Source organism: Pogona vitticeps, chromosome 6 (genome assembly GCF_051106095.1).
Source record: "Pogona vitticeps strain Pit_001003342236 chromosome 6, PviZW2.1, whole genome shotgun sequence".
Classification (NCBI taxonomy): domain Eukaryota; kingdom Metazoa; phylum Chordata; class Lepidosauria; order Squamata; family Agamidae; genus Pogona; species Pogona vitticeps.
This window is the reverse complement of record NC_135788.1, coordinates 2793835-2810801: the sequence shown is the minus strand read 5'-3', so window position 1 is coordinate 2810801 and position 16967 is coordinate 2793835. Positions and strand designations below refer to the sequence as shown.

Below are 16967 nucleotides of genomic sequence, written 5' to 3'. Positions count from 1 at the left end.
TAGAAGGGGTGGCCTTCCTTTCCCTCCCCTCCCCCCATATCAAGGTATTTGCAATTTGTGCAAATGATCATTTGTCCAAAACCGAGCATTCCATTAGGGAACTGAAGCTAAGAAAGAGCAGCCTTCCTGTGGCCACCTAACAAATTAAGGACTGTTGTCACATTCAAACGCATGGCTTTCTGGGTCTATAGTTCAATTTCTTGCTTACTCTGTTGTCTCTCCTTGAACGCGTCACTCACCTTTTATTCCTAGCTGCATGGTCAAAGCCTTGGACTACCACGCAACTGGCAAATGTGGAAAAGTATCTGTTTGTTTTAAAAAAAAACACACACACAAAGACAAATATACATTAGGTTGCATGTCTATGTTCTACTGGATTTAAGTTACATTAGAAAATATTTGCTGCCTTTTTATGGAAAGCCAAAGGCTAGCCCTGGTTGAAGTTGGCGAAGTGGGGAACCCCCATCTCCTAGGACATTTGGGTTGCCCTTTTACTACTCACTGGATGTAAGTGTCACAAAACAAGTCAGTTTTCCTGATTAGGTAGACGTCACAGGCGCTGGCGGATTCAGAGACGTCCAAGGTTTCCTTCAGCCTTCTGTGGTTCTCCTCTGTCAAGTCCCAGACGGCTTGAAAGTGGTCGTTCAGTTGGAAGAAGAGTTTTGCATTTTCAAAGGAACCTTAGAGGCCGAAAGAATCCGAAAAGAGAGAGAAAAATAGATGAGATTATCCAGCTTGAACCCGGACTTCCTTAAGCAATAAATAGAGAACACACTCAGGATTCCCTCCCCCTCCCCCTTTTCTGGTTGCCAAAAGATAGGGAGATAATTTTTCCATCCATCTCAGAGAGATTTTGCACATTCTCAAGACTGATATATGGTTTTTTGCGTCTTTCAAATTCGAAATGGGGACAATTCCTATCTTGCTGCAAAGTTTATGGGGAAAACAGAAGCCCTGAATAGGTTGCCTGCATCCTTTTAACCAAGGTACCTGTCTTTTTTCTGCTTGCTGTGTGCACATGCTCAGTTAGACAACGAGACGAGGTACTAGTTCCAAGTGAAGCCATTCTGCACAAATGTCGGGAAACACCAGCTTTAGAAAGAGTGCATTTGGTTGTCTTGATCACACACGGGGAGGCCAATACCTCTGTTGGACCAGAAAGCAAGGTTTTCCCCCCATTTATCCAGGTCCAGATAAGAGTGTTTCTTTTATAAAGCGAGTTAACAAAAACACTGTCATCTTTGGTGGATCTCTCAGAAATGACTTTCTGGCTTGGGACACCCATGGGGGCCACACAGACCATCAAAAATGGGGGCGATCAAAGAGCAGCAAAAAATGAAACTAAAATTGGTTAGAAGTCCATTTCTGGGTGGGTGGGTTGGTTGGTTGGTTGGTTGGTTGGTTGGTTGGTTGGTTGGTTGGTTGGTTGGTTGGTTGGTTGGTTGGTTGGTTGGTTGGTTGGTTGGTTTCGAAAGATGAGTATTTTGGATGCAATATTGTGCGGAAAACCATTGTGATCTATTCAAAACAGGAAACCTAAATGCTTCCAAGAATCACAATTTACTTCGTTTTCCAGAGAAAGGCAGCACCCTGATTTTCAGCTTTTTCCAACTTGGCACCTCCCAGACGAGCTAGACTACAACTTCCATTCGCAAGTCACATGGGCACACACTTTCTCCACTGTGGGAAAGTATGCTATTATTCCCGTCCGAAATATGGCAGTTATTTCTGAACAAAGGCAAAACTCTGCAAATGAGCATTTACAAAATTTATGTAAATCACTACCGTATCTCCTCCCATCTTTCAGTGACCCCCTTTCCTTTTTGGGGGTGAGGTACACATGGCCCCCACACACACTCATTTCACTTGGTAGCGTGATGTTAACCATGGTTCAAGCCAACCAAGTTTCAACCAGTGTTTGTTTTTGTTTTTTAAAGCAAGGAGAGAAATGGCATTGGTAATTTAGGTCAGCTTCAGAGTCCCACAAATTCTTCAACCCCCCCCCCCCAAAAAAAAATGTTATAGATGTCTTGGAAGACAGAGACAAAACTGGAAAAGTACCAATGCAGATTTGAACAACATGAACTGAATTATAGCGTCATAAAATAGTGGAGTTGGGAGGGACCAATAAGGAGGAATCCAATTCAAAGCCGATCTGACAGATGGCCGTCTAATTTTCTCCAGAATGCCTGCACCGTTGGAGCACTCACCACCTCCTAAGGTCATAGGTTCCATTGCTGTACTGCTCTAACAGTTGAGAAGTTTTTCCTGATATTCAGCCTCAATCTGTCTTCCTGTAGCTTGAGCCCATTGTTACATGTCATGCATTCTGGGATGATCGAGAACAGATCCTGCCCCTCCTCTGGATGACCACCTATCAAATATTTGAAAAGTTCTCTCCTGTCTCCCCTCAGTCTTCTTTTCTCAAGATGAAACATGCCCAGTTCTTTCAGCCTTTCCTCATAAGGCTTGGTTTCCATTCCCCCCCGATCCTCCTTGTTGCCCTCCGCTGAACTTGTTCCAGTTTGTCATCATCCTTCTTGAAGTAAGGTGTCCTGAACTGGATACAGGACTCAGAAGGAGGCCTAACCAGTCCTGAATAGAGAGGGGAGACTAATCCCTCACAGGATTTGAAAGATGCTGTCTTTAAACATTCCCAACTTTCCCCCCTGAAAGGCAGAAGGAAGGATAATCCTTTTCCATGAAGAGCGTGTCATCAACTAAATAGGAACACTAGGAGAGAGGCAAACGTATGGTTTAAAGACCACGAAGTCGGCTCCTCCACCGCCCATTCTTACCTGCTCGCAAGAGGGGCTTGAAGATCACGGCATTGATCCGGCCGAGGCACGCAGAGAAGGTCTCTTCTAACCTGAGCAGCGAGGAAGCCACGTCTGGGACACTCATGTCCTGTTAAGCCAAGAGAAAGGAGGGCGAAAGGGAAGAGCCAGAATTAGACCCGAGCTATGATTCCCAGCCTCCAGCTTGATCTTTCTGAATCCAGGTTCAAATCCCAGTGGCCACCAACCCGGTTATTCTTCCTTAGAGCTTGGAAATGCTATTTTTGTAAGCCAACTATTCCCAGAGTTTCCCCCAACATACGGCTCTCAAAAGATACAGTTCAATAAGTGACCTTTCCGAAGCCCCAGCCTGAACCATAGCCGATGCCATCAAGTTGATGATGGCGACTCTTTCTAGGGTGCTCTAGGTCCAGAATCCTCACAAGTGGTCTTCCAGGTCCTTCTCCTGGGGTGTGTGTGCTGTGGTGCAGCTTGCCCAACGTCCCCCAGGCTGGCTCTTCTCCCTGGAGGCATGACGGGGATTCGAACCCCCAGCTCTCGAGACCTCAAACGCCGGCGTTATCCAGCCAACAGAACCATGGTTAGCATATGTATCCATGCACATCACGGCACATATTACAGTGTAACGTCCCTGAACCATGGGTTCAGGAGAGAGGGAATTCACACCAAAGGAGACAACGATGACAGGGACAGGGGGAAACAGGAGAAGACCCCGAAGGTGGGGAGAAAAATATGTTCCAGGACCAGCATCAATGGATTCTGCTCATGACTTAGACTATACAGAAGTGGCTCAAACCAGGTCTACAACCAGCCCTGGTTGGTAGCCAGCCACCTTGACACAACATTGGCTGCTCAGGCAATGAAAATCTATGCTGAGAAGAAATTAAGAACTGAGATCCCATATCTAGATGGAGACTTGTGATCAAGGGTTCCCAAAGTTGGGTCACTAGAACTCCCAGAAACCTTCACCCCTAGCTGTGTTGGCTAGGATTTCTGGGAGTTGTAGTCCAAGAACATCTGGGGACCCCAGGCTGGGAAATTTTAGATGTTGGTGGCTGTGACAGCTGCCGCCTTGGGTCTCAGACCACTGAAGATGCTCTTTCTTAGCTCCTCCAGGCCAGAAGGAAGCCTTTATTTGGCCCAGGACATATTTGATGGCAAGCACGCACTGCCGTTGCTGTAAGGATTTTAATGACTTTTTCAATACTCATTTTTTAAGGGGGGAAAGCACGTGGTCCAGGCAGAAGGGTTCATCAGACAGTCAAGAGGAAGCCTGGGTCATCATCAGCCGTAGGTGATTCATCAGCGCTGGTTTTCCCTCTTCTGCTATTTACAGTATATTGGGAAGTTCTTTGTGATGACAGAAGCCACATCTAATTGGGTTTTAACTCTATTTATAAGAGATTCAGGACAACGCGACAGGAAAGCCACAGAGATGCCATTTCCTCATCCATCTTCAGACATAACTGCTATGCAATCTACTTTTGTGTCACAGTTAGGGGGGGGGAATGCAACAGGCAGAAGATGATTGTCTCTTCGTAAAGGGGTAAAAATTGTTCACCTGGTGTTAAGAGGGCAAATGGATCTATCTGAAGAAAGCCAAAACCAACCCACAAGGATGGCAACCCTATTAAAGTCTCCTGTTAGCCGGGCCGCAGGAAGATAAATACAGCCAAACATGACACAACAGGAAATACACATGTCATTTTCCACAGTGTGACTAATTACGTACTAATAATCGCTTTCACAAAACAGGGAATTCACAGCCAAACCCCCACTATTTACTTATTTATTTGTTTTAACCCGAAAGTGTTCTGGCTGTCTTTTACGACAGGCTTCACCCAAAGTGGTTTGCCTACAAGAAGGTAAGAACAGCTCTAAACCACAACCCTCTTGTCCCAGCAAAACGCCATCGTTTAAAACAACTGGATCCCAAACTTGGAATGCACTCAAAAGTCATTTAAAGAATCTGGAAAGAAAAAGAAAAAAAAGCACAAACTTTTAAACCACAGCAGCAACATAAACCATCCAAACTCAGAACTCCAGTTCAGCAGCACAAGTACAAAAGCTGCAAAAAATGTGCTGATTTTGAAGGATGGGAGTGAAATATTGAGATAAACATAAGTCCCTTGGCAGGGAGTTCCACAGACACAATTTAGAAAATAAGGACCGCTTTAGGAATTAAACATCAGTAAAGCCTCTTGACCAGGGATGGAAGGAATAATCAATATATTTCTCATTCTCATTAATTCTGGGTCTCTAAACATGATGAGGCACCTCCATAGGAAATTTTAAAGTCCCATGAGATTCCTTGTCTGCAGCAAAAATGTGATTCAATTCAAATTGTATGTGTTCCCTACTATGACATTTTCCCTCCAGGCAGGAAGTTTTAAGGCTCTCCTGGCTACACTTGGCTTTTGCTTCTTTATCTTTCTTTTTCTGGCTTGTTTTGCTTTTAAAAGGTCATTACATGGTAAAAGAGGATGTGCAACCTTAATACAGCTTGGTTTTGGATAGCCCACAAGAAACTGACCACTTCTGTTCAACATGTAGACCGGTTCCCACGAATTTAAAATGTAAAAGGCTGAACAGACACAATCAATTATAACATTAAACACAGTTTCTAAAGTTGTCATATTAAGACTACTCAATACTACGAGCGAGAAGGATCTTGGAGTTGTCTTAAATCACAAGCTAAATACTGTATCAGCCAATGGTGTGATGGGGCTACAAAAAAGGCCAATGCTATTTCAGGCTGCATGAACTGAAGTACAGTTTCCAAATCCCACGAGGTGCTAGTCCCCCTCTATTTAGCAATGGTTAGGTCTCACCTTTAGTCTTGTGCCCAGTTCTGGACACCACACTTCAAGAAAGATGCTAACAAATTGGAAGAAGTTCAGAGGAGGACGACAAGGATGATTGGGGGGGTGGTGGAAACCAAGCCTTCTGACGAAAGGTTGAAAGAACTGGACACATTTAGCCTCGAGAAAAGAAGGCTGAGGGGAGATAGGATAGCCCTTTTCAAATACCGTATTTGAAAGGCTGTCCTCCAGAGGAGGGGCAGAATCTGTCCTCCATCATCCCAGAGTGCAGGACACGCAACAACGAGCTCAAGTTAAACGAAGGCAGATTCAGGGCAAATATCAGGAAAAACTTCCCAACTGTTGGAGCAGTACGACAATGGAACCAATTACTTTGGGAGGTGGTAAGCACTCCCACACCAGAGGCATTCAAGAGAAATTTAGACATCCCTCCATCAGATCTGCTTTGATTTGGATTCCTACTTTGAGCAGGAGGTTGGATTCAACGGCCTTAGAGGCCCCTTCCGACTTCATTATTTTATGAGTCTAAGACGTGCACCGACTTAAGATAGTTAGAAAGCCAAAAGTTCAACAAGAAAAAGAGAGATATACAACGCTCACCCTTAAAAGGTGCTTCTCCATCTGTCAGCCAATAGCCAACGGTCTGTCTAAATAAGAATGCCTTTGCCTGCCAGCAGAAGGACAGGGGGGAAGGTGTCAGCCACGGTTCCTGTGGCAGGGAGTTCCACAGCCTTCAAACAGCCAACAAGACGAGCCTCTATTCTTAGCCCACCAAGGATGGCAAAAGAAGTGGTAGGACAGAAGGAAGGTATCTCTTGGGGGGGGGGGCTGAGATCAGTCCCAAAGCTGTCTAGTCCTCACCAGCACTTCAGATTTTCACAAAGGGACTGGCTGGCTGGAACTGATCCTTCCGCTAGTGAGTTATGCACGCTCTACCTGAGCTTTCCAGCATCCTCCTCCCACCTGCCCCTCCTTTACCTGTGACTAACTCGCTTGGAATCTGACGCACGCCGAGAGTGAGCCCAGTTCTCTCACCCTGCTGGGAGACCGACTTTTCCTCTCCAGCTGCCTGGAAGGTTTGTGGTCGGGCTTTAAACCGAGCTTGTTCAGGCTGTTTTCAGCTGAGAAATTCCCGCTTTTTCATGGGGATCAGACCCAAAGGGGTCCCTCCTGGCACCACAAGCTGATGACTCTACCTCCTCATAGAATGTAGCACTTGTGGAACTCACTGCCAAAAGATGTAGCGACCGCCACGAGCATGGATTACCATAGAAAGGATAAGACAAAATCCAGAGGCGCTGGGTCTCTTAGGCAGCTAAAATAATACCCCTTTTCCCAGAACTGTATCACCCCAGCCCCTCTGGAACAATACAGTCCTATAGGCATCTACTCATGCGTAAGGCACAGACGTTCATTTGAGCTTGCAGCACCAGCCTGTGTAGGTGTGCAAGATCTCAAATGAAATCTGAATTTCCCCGTCATCAGCGACACACAACAGATCCAATCCAGCGATTCCTTATTTCGGCTACCCAGCCCTTACAGCTCTTGAGTCTGTCTAAGACCAAAAGTTTGACTTTACACGAGACCTATCTGAAACAGAAAAGAGAGGGACCCAGGAAATAAGGCTGACAGCTTCCTGCCTCCTTCCAAGGAGGCCCCTGCTTTCTACAGCACGCCCACGGCCCAGCTGCAAAACCACTCTGTACATGCTCCAGCGCCCTGTTCCTACAAGACGCAGCCCGGCCAAACCTTGGCCGGAATCTGGGTAAGCCTTCAAGGGAGTAGAAAAACCGACGTCAGCGGTACCCGGCCGGTCTCGCCCTCGAGGGAAGGGCCGAGAAGCACATCGGAGGTCAAATGCTTCCTGGCTGGAAGTGAAAAGCGGATGGGGAAGCCTTACCTGATGGCCAAAGGGGCATCGCTTGTGTTATCCCCGCCAGAGGTTCAGAGCTGTTCTGGCAGCTGTTCCAAAGGGCTGCCGAGGCCACTCCCTGGTTCCCTCCCACAGCTGAAGTTCCCTTCCTTGTACAGTGCACAGATTCAGACCTGTTTCCTGGATGACACATATACATTGCACATGCACACAAACACACACACATAGGATGAGATCAGGGGTTGCTGTTAAGTAACCTTCCTGCGCGCAGCGTCACCTGCCACATCTAGATGTTCTCGGAAAAGGGTCCGCAGCACCAGAAACCCTGGGAAAACGCCGTCCAAACTCTTTCAGGGGCCTGTCCAGCTGTTTCAAAACAGCTGCCTCAGCAGCTGAGCTCAGCAACATTCTCTGGCCGCCTTCCAAGCAAATCCCAGCCAGCTGGGCGAGGGGATGCTGGGAACCGGAGTCCAAGACAGAGGACAGTCTCCAAGTGCCAGCGAACCGCAACTGAGAAGTTCCTTTCGAAACCAAGGAGCAGGAAGGGGAGGCTCTGGCGCCCAGCCCCTGAAGGACAGCGGATCGAGAAGTTCCACGTTGTCCCCTGGGGGATGGGATTCGAGATAGTGGTTTATGTCGCAAGACGGCTCATCGTGGACAGAAAAGGCAGCTGGGGGTGGGAAATGGGGAGAATCTCCCCTTGCTCTTATCAAGAGCCACCCATGATGTGTGGTTTTAATCACCACATTGATTAGTTAAACTCTGCCGAGATATTTGCATCACTAACAGATAATAATAATAATAACCGTCAAACTATAAAGCCGGAAGGGGAGCCCAGCTCCTCTTAAGGAGGCCCCCCCGGGGAATCGAACTCCTAACCTCTGACTTTAGAGGCGTTAACCACTAAGCTATCCATACAAATAAATGATTAGTGCATTTATTTTGTCTGTAGTTAACCCCCTCCATTAAACCACACCTAAAGTGGCTGAGTTAAAATAAGATTCTGTTGCATCTGGTGACCTGGATTTTTAACCAAAAGCCAACAAAAATGTGCTAGGTGCTCACTGAAAAAAAAAATATTCTTGTTCTTTGGGCTGAGAAAAGTAGGGGAAGCACTGAGGGCTTGATCTCTGGCTTTCAAAATATATGGAAAAATTACTTTTGAAGATTGCATGTCGTAAATTCCACCAACTAGCCAGGCCAGCTAGTTGGGAAAAGGGGGGGATCCTGTTGGAGAGTTTTGAATTTCTGGTTAAAACTCCTTATGCTATACAGTAGAAAGGCAAAGACTCTCGGAAGAGAATAGCTTCAAGATCCCCAAAGTCCACCCCTTGATCATCAACTGGCACTTAAGGTCTCATTAATTCACTCTGAGACATTTGTAGGAGAAAGATTTTTTTTAAAAAAAATTGCTTATGCTTATAAACAGATCAAAACCGCAAAGCAAATGACAAACATGGATTGAGTCCCAACAGACCAAAGAGGGAGAAAAAGGAGACCCTCGGCAGAGAGGCGGGTCTCCTCTTGAATGCAGAGGTGAAATGGCACGATTGGTTAGTGTTGGATGGATTGACATATTAAGACCCCTCCCATTCACTTGAAACCAAGGGCAGCACGCAAGGCTGTAAAAGACTCCCAACAGGTTCTAGGAACTGTAGGAGCCAGGTTGGCCAGCAGCCATGCTGACTAAAGGATTCTGGGATCTGTAGTCCACAGAAGTAACTTTTCTAACCTCTGAGCAGCTTTTGATGAATCCATCCACAGAGCATCCACCTTCCGACAGCCGCTGCCTCTACCCCGTTAGCTCAACAGCTCTGTTCTTCCCTTGACAGCAGCCTCTTCAGGCAGCACCAGACATAAAATCGCAACAACTCAGTACGGGAGCGCTGCAGGGATGTTGGCAAGTCTTTGGAGTCCCACATTCGAGTCTTTGATACCAAGGCATGAGTTCAAATCCACTCAAGTCCCCCTCCCAGGAGCGCTGAAATGAACCCTGAGGTCATTCAGTCCAGCCCTGCCCCAGTCTGCGCACACACACACACACACACACACACACACACACACACACACACACACACACACACACACACACACACACACACACACACACACACACACACACACCCTGCACACAACTAAAAACCCTCGGCACTTTCCTGGTTGCAACCGGAGTGCCTTTTCCTGGGAAATGCTCGGGATTCGAATCCAGAACCTGGCTGTCTTCAAGGCCCATGAAAACCATAGCAGGGTGTCCTCCCCAGGAAAGGCATGCCTTCCCCATGCTCTTTTCTCTTTCAGGCCACCCGTGACGCCAGTCTCCTTTTGACCAAAAGGCTGCCCTGTGTGGGGAGTGCCGGCCATATCCTGCTATCATCGGCCAAAGGACGTCAACCCGTCTCTCAGCCCTCACGGCCCTTGGGCTTACCCGTTATCTCTGCTAGGAATGCTGTCCGACCAGAACATCCCACGGCCTGCCGTTGAGAAGGACACGGAGGGAGACAGAACAAAAAGCCCTTTCCAGAGCGGTGGCCCTCCGGCCCGCTTTAAGCTTGGCTGTCTCGCACCAGTGACCGGGGACAAAGAGTTCTTGTACAGAACTGACCGGCTAGAGATGAAGGAATGTAGGAGCAAGATTGGGGGGGGGGGGGTTGGAGGGAGTCACAATATAAATCTCTCACTTGTTTTATTCCCGGGCACTAGAGCAAGAAATGGCAAACATTTTTCCCTTTGTCTTCGAGTGATTTTCCCCCCCGCCTCCTGGTATGAGTAAAAATTCTTGCATCTGCCAGAATTTTTTTCCCCAGCAAATGGCATCAAATTGTTTAAAATGTGCAGTTTACACACATTTTTGGAAGGCTTGCCTTTTGCAGAAAACTGCAATCGCTGCTGCTTTCTTGAAGGGGCTTTTCAAGAATCAGAAGCACCGGATGAGTTCTTTGTATGTTTCCCCATCATCTGGCCAGTCCTTCTGTGCTTTCTCCCTTCACCAATGGAGAAGAATTGAGTTGTGTGCGGAGGTACTTTGCACAAATTGTGGAAGCTTCAGTGAGGGGGAGAAAAAGCTCATTGCAGTACAGAGATCCACAGAGGAGAATAGTTTTAAGTTCCCTAGAGTCCACCCCTTCGTCGTTAACTAGCACAAAAATCTCAGTAACTCACTCTGAGACATTTGTAAGAGAAAGAATAAGTAAAACATTACTTGCAGTTGCTTGCATTTAAGACTTCCGCACACTGCTTTCTTTACTGCACACATATTTGGCAACCAATCGAACAGATCAACAGCAAACAAACGACAGCCGCCAACCCAGGAAAGAGAAGGAAAAAGCACTTAGCAAAGAGATGGGGCTCTCTTTGAATTCAAGGGCTAGAAGGAACTATTGGTTAATGCTGGATAGACAACCCCTCCCAGCCACACAAACGACAGGCAGCACGAACTGTTGCAAATACAATTCCAACAGATTATTAGGCAAATTCTTTCTTCCCACTGATTCAAGCTGTCTCGACTCTAACGGACACTTTAATAAGGAACAATCAAGTCCTGCAATATCCACCCCTTCCCCCCCTCCCCAGCATGAGCACAAGAGGAGCACAATGCTTTTTCTCATCCAAGTCTCTCCAAATTTGCACAAATTCGCTGTGCAAAACTAGTGCCTTGAACACACACTGAGAGCAAGCATTAAACAACAGCCAGGAAGTTTAAGAAGATACGCCCACGCCGTGATTCTACTTCTGAGAAGCCCATCTAAGGCAACACACGACCCATTGCACAGCCTGCATTATTTGCATTCAAGCCTAGTGTTTGGTGCGCAAATCTGTGCATGAAAATTTGTTACTATTTTCAAGCACCACAGGATACGTTGACTTCTGGGAGAGTAAAGAGGTGAATTGTGCAATTCTCTGTCCTCCCAGGAATGGGACGAGTAAGGGCTTACACCAGACCAACACCCCACGGCCTCTTAGGTTTACAGTCACCCAGCAAGACGGGTGGGTGCGGAAGCCTTCTTCACACCGGTCTCCTGCTTTAACATCATGGTGGCCCAGACGGACCCAAATGGGACCTTCATGAGACTCTCTGGCTTGTCTGACACACCCTTTCGCCCGTCTTCCCTGAACAGGCTTCTTAAAGGTAAAGGTTCCCCTTGACAATTTATCCAGTTGTGTCCGACTCTAGGGCGCGGTGCTCATCCTTGTTTCCAAGCCGCAGAGCCAGCGCTTGTCTGAAGACAGTTTCTGTGGTCATGTGGCCAGCGCGACTAGACACGGAACGCCGTTACCTTCCCACCAAGGTGGTCCCTATTTATCGACTCAGATTTACGTGCTTTTGAACTGCTAGGTTGTCAGGAGCTGGGACAAGCGACGGGGGCTCCCTCCGTCACGTGGATTCGATCTTGCGACGGCTGGTCTTCTGACCTTGCAGCCCAGAGGCTTCTGTGGCTTAACCCGCAGTGCCACCACATCCCTATAGGCTTCTTAAGTCTTTACCAAATATAATACTTATGCTGTTCTCTACTGCTATTTTCTCCACCACTACCAGACCCATCTCTCATCACAAGACTCAAAGGTAAAAACTGCCAATATTCCCTATAAGGGCGCACGTGGGTCCCCTTCTATCTTCTTTTACTTTTTTTGTCTCTTTCTCCCCCTTACCTTGATTTTTAACAGATATCTTTATTCCTTTCAGCCTCCATCAACCCAACTCACCCCATCTCCTCTTTTTTTTCTTTCTTTTTTCTTTTCTTTCTTTTCTTTCTTTTTTTGGCTCTTCCCTGGTTATCTGTTTTCTGTCTCCTGCAGGAATGTTTACAATGGAACCTAACTACATCCCCAAGACTCTTAAAGCCCATGAAGGCTTTCCATGTTTTACTTGTGAATTCGGCATTTCATTCTGCATTTCCTTTTATGCCCTATATCCGAAGAAGCAGGCGTGATCCACAAAAGGGCGCATTAAAATATAATAGTCTTGGAGGGGCCACATCTTTTTGTCTTGTCTTGTTTTGTTTTGTTTTGGATTTTGCCTGATCAGCTACACGGGCTGTCCATGGACTTCCTCCTGGCCTTGCAGAAGCAACGGTGCGTGGCCACAAAACCGCTGAAGAAACAATTGCAGGGGTCATTGAACAAGAAAAGCTATGTAATTTGAGAGAATGACCTTGGGAATTAAATGTAGCTCATTTATCTCAAGTAACCCTCCTGGTCTGTTCAACGGAAGAAGAAGCAGACTGGGAGTCATAGAACGGTGGCGCCAGAAGTGAACCCGAGGGTCATCAGCCGCATGAACCCTCCCCCAGCTGAAGCAGAAAACCCACAACCCCATCATCCTGAAGGTATTAGTGATCCCATCTCCAAGGAAGGAGAGTCCGCCCTCCTCCGAGGCAGTCTGTTCCATGGTCAAACAGCTCTTCTGATCAAGAAACTCTCCCAAATGTTTAGGCCAAATTGTGCCTGTTATGTGCTGTCAAGTCGGCTCCGATGTATGGCCACCCCACGGTGCAGCACTGTTCTCCAAAATGCACTGTTGTCAACAGCCCTGCCCAGCTCTCGTAAACGCAAACCTGGGGCTTCCTTTGTGAACGGTTAATAATCCAACATTGGAGTAAAGCTGAAAAAGAAGACTAAAAGAATCGCAGGGCCAAAATGCACGTCAAACACCATTCCTGATGCATTTAAAGTCCACAGAAGGAATAGACTGGCATGACTAGACTCAATTGTCCATGAACCAGAAGAACTGTGGATTGAAACCAGAGATATTATTAAGAAAGAATGCAAAAAGACAATTCCTATTCTCTGGGGGGCACAGGGGGGGGAGTTTTTTCCCTCTTTCACCTTACAGCCCATTAAATATTTGACAACAACTATCCTATCACCTCTTAGTCCCTTCTTCCTCTCCAGACTCATGCCAGACCCATGCGTATAGATCTAAGCTAGCAAGTTTTGACAAAAGTAAAACAAGAGGAGTTTTTTTAAAGGCAGAGGAAACTCATCCACCCACAAAATAATACTACAGCCATTGTATCAGACCACTCTGCTTGCACAATTTTCTTTCCAGAAAAGCCATTTCTTGTACTACAACTCCCAGGATCCCCCACACACACACTTTGGAGGATTCTGGGCATTGTAGTACAAAAAAGGGGGCTTCCCTGAGCTCTGGTTTGTGGGAGATGCCAATCTGGGTCCCTGAAGTCGAGGGGAATGGGATTAAAAAAAACCCCAGCTAATATTAAATTTTCGGAAAGCAACATCCACCACTTACCCACTCACACAGACGACAACGATGGCTTGAACATTTGTAAAGCAAATGAATCAATCAGTCGCCACTTAACCTTCCCCCAGAAGGTTTCCCATTTTTTCTGAGAACCACCACCAACAAAGCAACTCAGAAAGAAGCCCGGCGCTGCTTTCTGCTGTAAAACAGGACCAGCCCCGGTGTTTGCTCTCATGCTCCTCCGTGCGCAACCCTCCTGCGCACTGTTCTGCCCAGCTCACACGCTTCCCTCCCCTCCCATGTTTCCAGGCTCAAAAGTTGTTGACGGAAACCCTTTCGGTCCAACCCGCCCTTTGGCTGTTCTTGGTTTTGAAGACCTGGCCGGGCGCAAGCTGTGGGAGAAACAGAGGCACATCCCTCTCAGCCTCCCGTGATGCGCCGCGGCCTCATTCCTGCACGGTGCGCATGGAAACGGCCTGGACGGCGGCCAAGCCAGCCAGCCATTTGGCTGCCGGCCACATGTGCCCTTCAGGCGTTGCAATGAAGGGATATTTTTTATTTTATTTTTTAAAGTCAGGCTAATTCATCAAGATGACAACCCTCGATGAAACTAGGAAGCAGGACTACCGGACCTAACCGACATGCACCCCGCGCTCCGGAAGAGGAGAAGCGGGACCCTGCCCCAAACGGCTTGCAGTCCACATGGAGACACATGGAGGGAGGAAAATGGCATTGCAGAGGTGGAGGCAGGATAAATGAGGCTTACACCCACACCTATTATGTTTTTTAATGACCACAACACTTGTTTTTATGCGCCATCATGTTGCCTCCGATTTCCATATGGCGACCTCTTGAAGGAGCAGCCTCCAAAATTTCCAACCATCCGCAGCCCTGCTCAACTCTTGCAAACTCAACCCTGTGGCTTCCTTTAGGGAGGCCATCCATCTCCTATCTGGGTCTTCCTCATTTCCTGTTGCTTTCCACTCTTCCAAGCCTGAATCAGGTTTACAGGGAAGCTGGAAGGGCCCAAAGCAGGAGAGCCTCGGTTTTAAGCCTTTTTGCCTCCAGAGAGAGAGAGTTTGGGCTTGATTTGATCTAGGATCCGCTTGTCCGTCTTTCCCATCTCTCCAGGGTATCCGTAAAGCTCTCCTTCGGCACCCTGTTTCAAGCGACCCGTCACTGCTAACAAACCCGGGTTTAAGCCCTCTGGTTACAACTCATGTGCAAGCCCCTCTTCTCCCATCCGTGCCACCAGGAGGAAGTTGCCCGGCCAGCTAAAAAGATGAGCCATCTGCCAGAAAGGAAACTTGGCTTGGCTTCTCATGGCCCTCCGAGGATCACCCTCCGGGGAGCAGCCGTCTCTCCTCTCTTAGCAACGTCCTCTTCATCAGAGCCCAGGAGCAATTTCTCCATCCGTCCCCGGCTGCTCCCCAGACCTGAGCTGTCTGTAAACGAAGCCGGCCTAATGAATTAATGAAGGGCTCCCAGAAGAGGGAGAATGAGAGAGAAGCCCTCGGAAAGCTAAAGAGGAGGAGAGCGGCCATCCGCCCGCTGATGTGGGCAGGGCGGGGGTGGCCTGCACAGAGCATCGTGGCCATCCGTCAGCGCACCCTTCCCTGGATCCGGCTGGCGCAGAGAGAGAGAGAGAGAGAGGGACGCGCCGGAGAGAGGAGAAGGAAGATGGCGTGGGACCAAAGCGCTCGCCATCCTCTGTGCCAGTTCGGGAATTCGCCTTCTTTGCTCCTGTGTTACTCCAGGACTGCTTTGAGCCAGCTGGTCCAGGTAGGGAAGGGAGGGGGGGACCGAGAGAAAGAGAGGCAGACCGACAGGATGATGGAGAGGATGAGTCTGTAATGGGGGGGGGAGATGGTTATCAAGGTGAAATAGGCTCCGTGGCACATTCATGGCCACCCGGCAGCCTCCTTCGGCCATTCGCATCAGCCTGGCGGGCCAACGGGATGGACTGCCATAGCCAGAATGGCACTGCTTCTTTGCACATGGGATTCTGGAGGTGGGAGTGACGCCTGTCTGTGGTCCAGAAACTCAAGTTCCCGGCTCTCAGGGCTGAATTGCAGCAGCAAGCAGGGCCAACATTGCAGGGCTAAAGGAATCCTACCCAATTCCAGTCAAACCAGACTCCCGAAAAGGTCCTGCTGTGGACGGCCTTCTTCTGCTTGGAGAGATTAGAATTGATGGCTTCTTTCACCGAGCTGAACCATCACACATCGGCTCTTCCTCTTTTCCTGCTTCCTTCCCTTTCCCCCGGCGTTCTTGTCTTAAGGAGAGACGCCACCTCAGACATGTCTAGGATGGCTCAGCTGGAGGAGAGGAATTAGATTCCTGAAACAAGAGAGAGAGACCCCTTTCCTTCTTTTCCCCCCTCTACCATTTTTCTTTGGAAGAAGGAGAAACCGAGAAAGGGTGAGCGGTCGTATTTTCTTTCTGCATTCGGCACTCTTACCCACCAGACCTCCGCCGCAGAAACTCGAACCCAACCGTCCTCAGGGATCAAATCTCACCGAGGTCCATGGGGCTTCTTTCCACACCGACATGTCAAGGAAGAAACCCCACGGCAAGGGGGCAGCCCCTGCCCCCCTTAAGGCTGGCTTTGCACCCCACGGCACTCCACTGGATCGGACCCAGAACGCATTATGACCAAGGAGGACGGGGGGCGAAGGAGCAGACTGAAGCAAAAGGGAGAAACGAGTTTAGTCCAGAAAAGCAACTTTGCTAAGTTCTAGGTGTCTCACTAAAACGCTGACCAGAGTCCTTAAAACAGAGTGATTTTTCAGAGTTCTGGTTTCGCACGAGTCCACCACACGTAGAGGGCTCCAGGTGGCCCAAAAGACTCATTCGCAGGCCACTGGGTCTCACCACCAAAGTCATGGCCCCGTTGAACAAGAGAACAGGTTTCACGCATCTTTCCTAGCTGCGTTGTGGTTATCGTGTGTTATCGAGTCACTTGCAGCTTAGGGTGGCCGTGTGAATGAGCAGTCTTCTCCTCCGCTGCCCTACTCAGCTCTTGCAAACTCAAGCCTGGGGTTTCCTTTAAGGAGTTGGTCAATCTCGTGTTTGGCCTTTCCTCTCCTCCTTCTGCCTTCCCAGCGTCAAGGTCTTTCCCCTCTGAAATATCGTCTTCTAAGCCATGATGAAAGGAACAGGAATCCTCTCCTCTTCTCCCCCCCCCCCCGGTCTGGTCACCCTAGACCACCCCAAAATGATCGGGGGGGGGTGTGCCGTCAAAAGAAGACCGGCGGGGCTTCATAGCGGAG

The 16967-nt window shown here is 48.3% G+C and overlaps 2 protein-coding genes across 6 annotated transcripts in view; one reads left to right on the top strand and one right to left on the bottom strand.

The window, feature by feature from the left end:
- ALS2CL (ALS2 C-terminal like) overlaps window positions 1–16967 on the bottom strand; it is a 49898-nt gene that overhangs the window by 32070 nt on the left and 861 nt on the right. Inside the window, exons 1-5 of one of the 4 annotated variants that reach the window (XM_078378404.1) lie at window positions 13744–14066; window positions 9919–13218; window positions 2799–2907; window positions 503–680; window positions 240–305 (exon numbers count right to left, since the gene is read on the bottom strand). In XM_078378404.1, the coding sequence (XP_078234530.1) occupies window positions 240–305; window positions 503–680; window positions 2799–2904 (350 nt within the window). In that variant the 5' untranslated portion in view covers window positions 2905–2907; window positions 9919–13218; window positions 13744–14066. Of the gene's footprint in view, window positions 1–239; window positions 306–502; window positions 681–2798; window positions 2908–7520; window positions 7646–9918; window positions 13219–13743; window positions 14067–16967 lie in introns of those variants that run through there. The other 3 variants (XM_073002777.2, XM_073002779.2, XM_073002778.2) reach the window with 3 other exon arrangements.
- TMIE (transmembrane inner ear) overlaps window positions 14228–16967 on the top strand; it is a 29050-nt gene continuing 26310 nt past the window's right edge. For both annotated transcript variants that reach the window (XM_020804951.3, XM_020804952.3), the window contains exon 1: window positions 14228–15477. In XM_020804951.3, coding sequence (XP_020660610.3) covers window positions 15169–15477 — 309 coding nt within the window. In that variant the 5' untranslated portion in view covers window positions 14228–15168. The remainder of the gene's footprint in view (window positions 15478–16967) is intronic.